Source organism: Propithecus coquereli, unplaced genomic scaffold (assembly GCF_000956105.1).
Source record: "Propithecus coquereli isolate 6110/MARCELLA unplaced genomic scaffold, Pcoq_1.0 Scaffold83, whole genome shotgun sequence".
NCBI classification, from domain to species: Eukaryota; Metazoa; Chordata; class Mammalia; order Primates; family Indriidae; genus Propithecus; species Propithecus coquereli.
The window spans coordinates 7,620,675-7,623,879 of record NW_012154507.1 but is presented as its reverse complement, the minus strand read 5'-3'; the positions used below and the strand labels follow the sequence as shown (position 1 = coordinate 7,623,879).

Genomic DNA, 3,205 nt, shown 5'->3' with positions numbered 1-3,205 from the left:
ATGTTCATGCTAAATCAATGACAAGGAAGTGAGAAAATATAAAAGAAATAAGTATTAATAACATGCTATTTCTTCTCTGTTTCTCTCTTTTGGATTATAATCTTTAATAGGTACTATGGCATAGATGGCTCTTTCCAAATTTGACATTTTAGGGATAATTTATTTTACTCTAGTCAAATATTTTTTCCTATTTTGAAAAGTAGTGTTATTTTATTTAATTCAGGTTTTTATTTCATGTTATTTAATTCAGATGAGATAATTAATGTATAAAACTTTTATTGACTGTGACATAGCAAAAGCAAAAAAACCCAAAAAAACCCACAAAAAGAAAAAACAACAATATGAGTTTTAGAGAGGGACAGACTTCAGTTTGAACACCATTCATGCCACATACTGTGGCTCTTATGTGGGTTAATTAGCCTGTCTGGGTCTCGGTTTTCATCTTTAAAATGTGAATAATGATATTCATAAGAGATACTGTGAGGACGAAATGGTAACATATATGTATAAAGTGCTTGGCACACATAGTTCCAATGATCAATACCATTTAACCTGGCTTACTATGAGATACAAAGGATGCTAAATGCATTATACATTTACAAATATAATTCTTACAGTATTCCTGTAAGGGTTATTTTGGTCCCATTATATAGATTTATAAATAAGTATAGAGATGTTGATTAATTTAACCATAGCTGCATAAGTCTTAAGTTGCAGGAGCAGAATTCTAACTGAAGTTCATCTATTGGTCATCTATTGCTCTGTAAAAATCATCTGAAACTTAAAACGGCAAACATTTCATTATCTCTTATGATTTTTGGGTTGATAGGACTGAGGTGGGTGGTTCCTTTGCTTCAAAAAATGTCAACCACAGCTGCAGCTATATGATGGTATCGTGGTAGGGTTGGGGGTGAGGTTGTAACATCTGAGATGGTTCACTCACAAGACTGGCAATGAGTGCTGACTGTCTTCTGGGAGCTCAGATGGGCTGTTGACTGGAGCACCTCGATTCTCTTCTTTGCAGTACTACATGTAGCCTCATTATGCGAATTACCTTCACTCAGCACAGAGGCTGGTTTCCAGAAAGGAATGTTACAAGAGGACAAGCTCCAATGTGCAAACATGTAAGATGCCTTCATGTGCATCAAGCTTGCTAATGTCCCTCTGGCCAAGGTTAGTCACATGGAAAGGCCCAGAGTCAATGTGGGAGAGAACTTTGCAAGGGCATGAATACTGAAAGGGCCCATTAAGGCTGCTAAAGTAATAGTTCACTTCAACACCTGTTATCAGAAGCCCTCTTTTCTGTCCTCCAAACTATCCTGGCTGTCAATAATCTTCTGTTCCCCTTCAGCAGCACGTTGGCAATGCCTTGTGAGGACTTAGGAGTTTCCGACAGAGTCAATTACACATTTTTAGTAACTTTTTACACTTTCCTGCTTCCAAATAAGACATAAAATTTCAATTTTATATAGTTTTAAAATAAATTTCAGTTTTATAAAGAGTTCTTTTCCATGTTATTCTTTTGTTGAATATACTAAAGTGATTAAGAAGTTATTTTTATATTTATACTTATAATCTAAAAAATAAAATAAATTTCAGTTTTAGAAAGAGTTCTTTTCCATGTTATTCTTTTGTTGAATATACTAAAGTGATTAAGAAGTTATTTTTATATTTATATTTAAAATCCTCTGTCATCTATTTGAGACTATCAATCAATGTGTCACTGAAAAAATCCACTTGGAATTACATTTAGGTAAGTAGATTCATGTATCAATATATTTTCTCATGTTTTTATATTACTGCATTTAAGAGAAAAGATAAGTTTGCAAAGAATTTATCCAAAAAGACAGGTGATAGAAGCAACCTCTTTTACATTAATTTTGTCTTCCCCCAAAAGGATGAAATATTTAAGCCTAAAACTTACCTCAAAGGTATGGTCTAGTCTGTATACTGACACTGAATTTACTGCACTGACTATCTCCAATACACCATTGAAATTATTCAAATCTTGAAAAACTTGCAGAATTTCTATAATTCTACTCAGTATTGCCACCCGTTCTTCAAAATTTTCTGCTTCCACAATGCATCTAACAACAAAAAAATTTAATGGTTTAGAAAAGTTTCTTCACCTCACTTAGAAAACAACAACAAAAAAACCTACTTATAGTCAGAATTTTAGCTAAATATGACTTAATATTGTGACTATTAAGAATTAAGATAGAGTAAATAAAAACTTACTTTTCAAACCAGAGTGTGAGATTTGTGGTATGGCGAATCATTTTTAATAAATTTGGAGAATTTATTTCTTTATCTTCTTTGGTCCACACACTCCCTACAAGTTCAGATGGTTGAACTTTCCTGTGGAATCAAAAATCAGTGCAACTTAACCTACAAAGGATTAGTATCAAAATTATTTAAAGATCTCCTAAAACTTAGTATGAAAAAGACAATTAACCCCAAAGATAAGTGGACAAACATACAAACAAGTAATTCACAGAGAAATAGAAACAAACAACCACAAACATGAAAAATAATTCATCTCTTACTCAGGGAAAAGAGCATAAAACCTCAGTGCAATCCTATTTTACTCCTATCAGACTAACAAAAGTCTGATAATACCAAATGGGTAAAAATATGACAAAAGAGGACCTCTCCAACACTGATATGGAAGTAAAAATTGAAATACCCACTTTGTAAAAAATATGACAATATCTCATAGTAATAAAGATATATACACCAGATGACTCAGCCATTCTACTCCTAGGTGTATACCCTATATAAACTCTTAAGACAAAGTTATACGAACATGTTTATAAGAATGTTCAGTGAAGCCCATTATTTGCAAGAGCAAAAATTCCCAAACAATCTAGAGGCTTATCATCAAGAGATTGGATATACTGTGGAACATTCACGTAATGGAATACTATACACAGCAGCTAAAATAAGCTAACTACAACTATATTTATCAACTTGAAGAAATATTGAGAACAATTTAAATAAAAACGTTACAGAACAATACATACATATATGCAGTTTGAAATGTACAAAACAATGCTATTACTGTCTGTGAATATATGTGTATGTATATAAATTATAAAGATATACAGAGGAACAGTAAACACCAAATTCAGGATAGTGATTATTTCTTGGGAGAGAGAAGGGTAATGAAATTGGGGAATTACATGAAGGATTTCAATTTTATCTG

At 32.3% G+C, this 3,205-nt stretch overlaps 1 protein-coding gene across 1 annotated transcript in view; it reads right to left on the bottom strand.

The window, feature by feature from the left end:
* Positions 1-3,205, bottom strand: part of SOS2 (son of sevenless homolog 2 (Drosophila)) — a 124,022-nt gene that overhangs the window by 13,501 nt on the left and 107,316 nt on the right. The window contains exons 14-15 of the mRNA XM_012663749.1: positions 2,239-2,358; positions 1,925-2,087 (exon numbers count right to left, since the gene is read on the bottom strand). Of these exons, the coding sequence (XP_012519203.1) occupies positions 1,925-2,087; positions 2,239-2,358 (283 nt within the window). The remainder of the gene's footprint in view (positions 1-1,924; positions 2,088-2,238; positions 2,359-3,205) is intronic.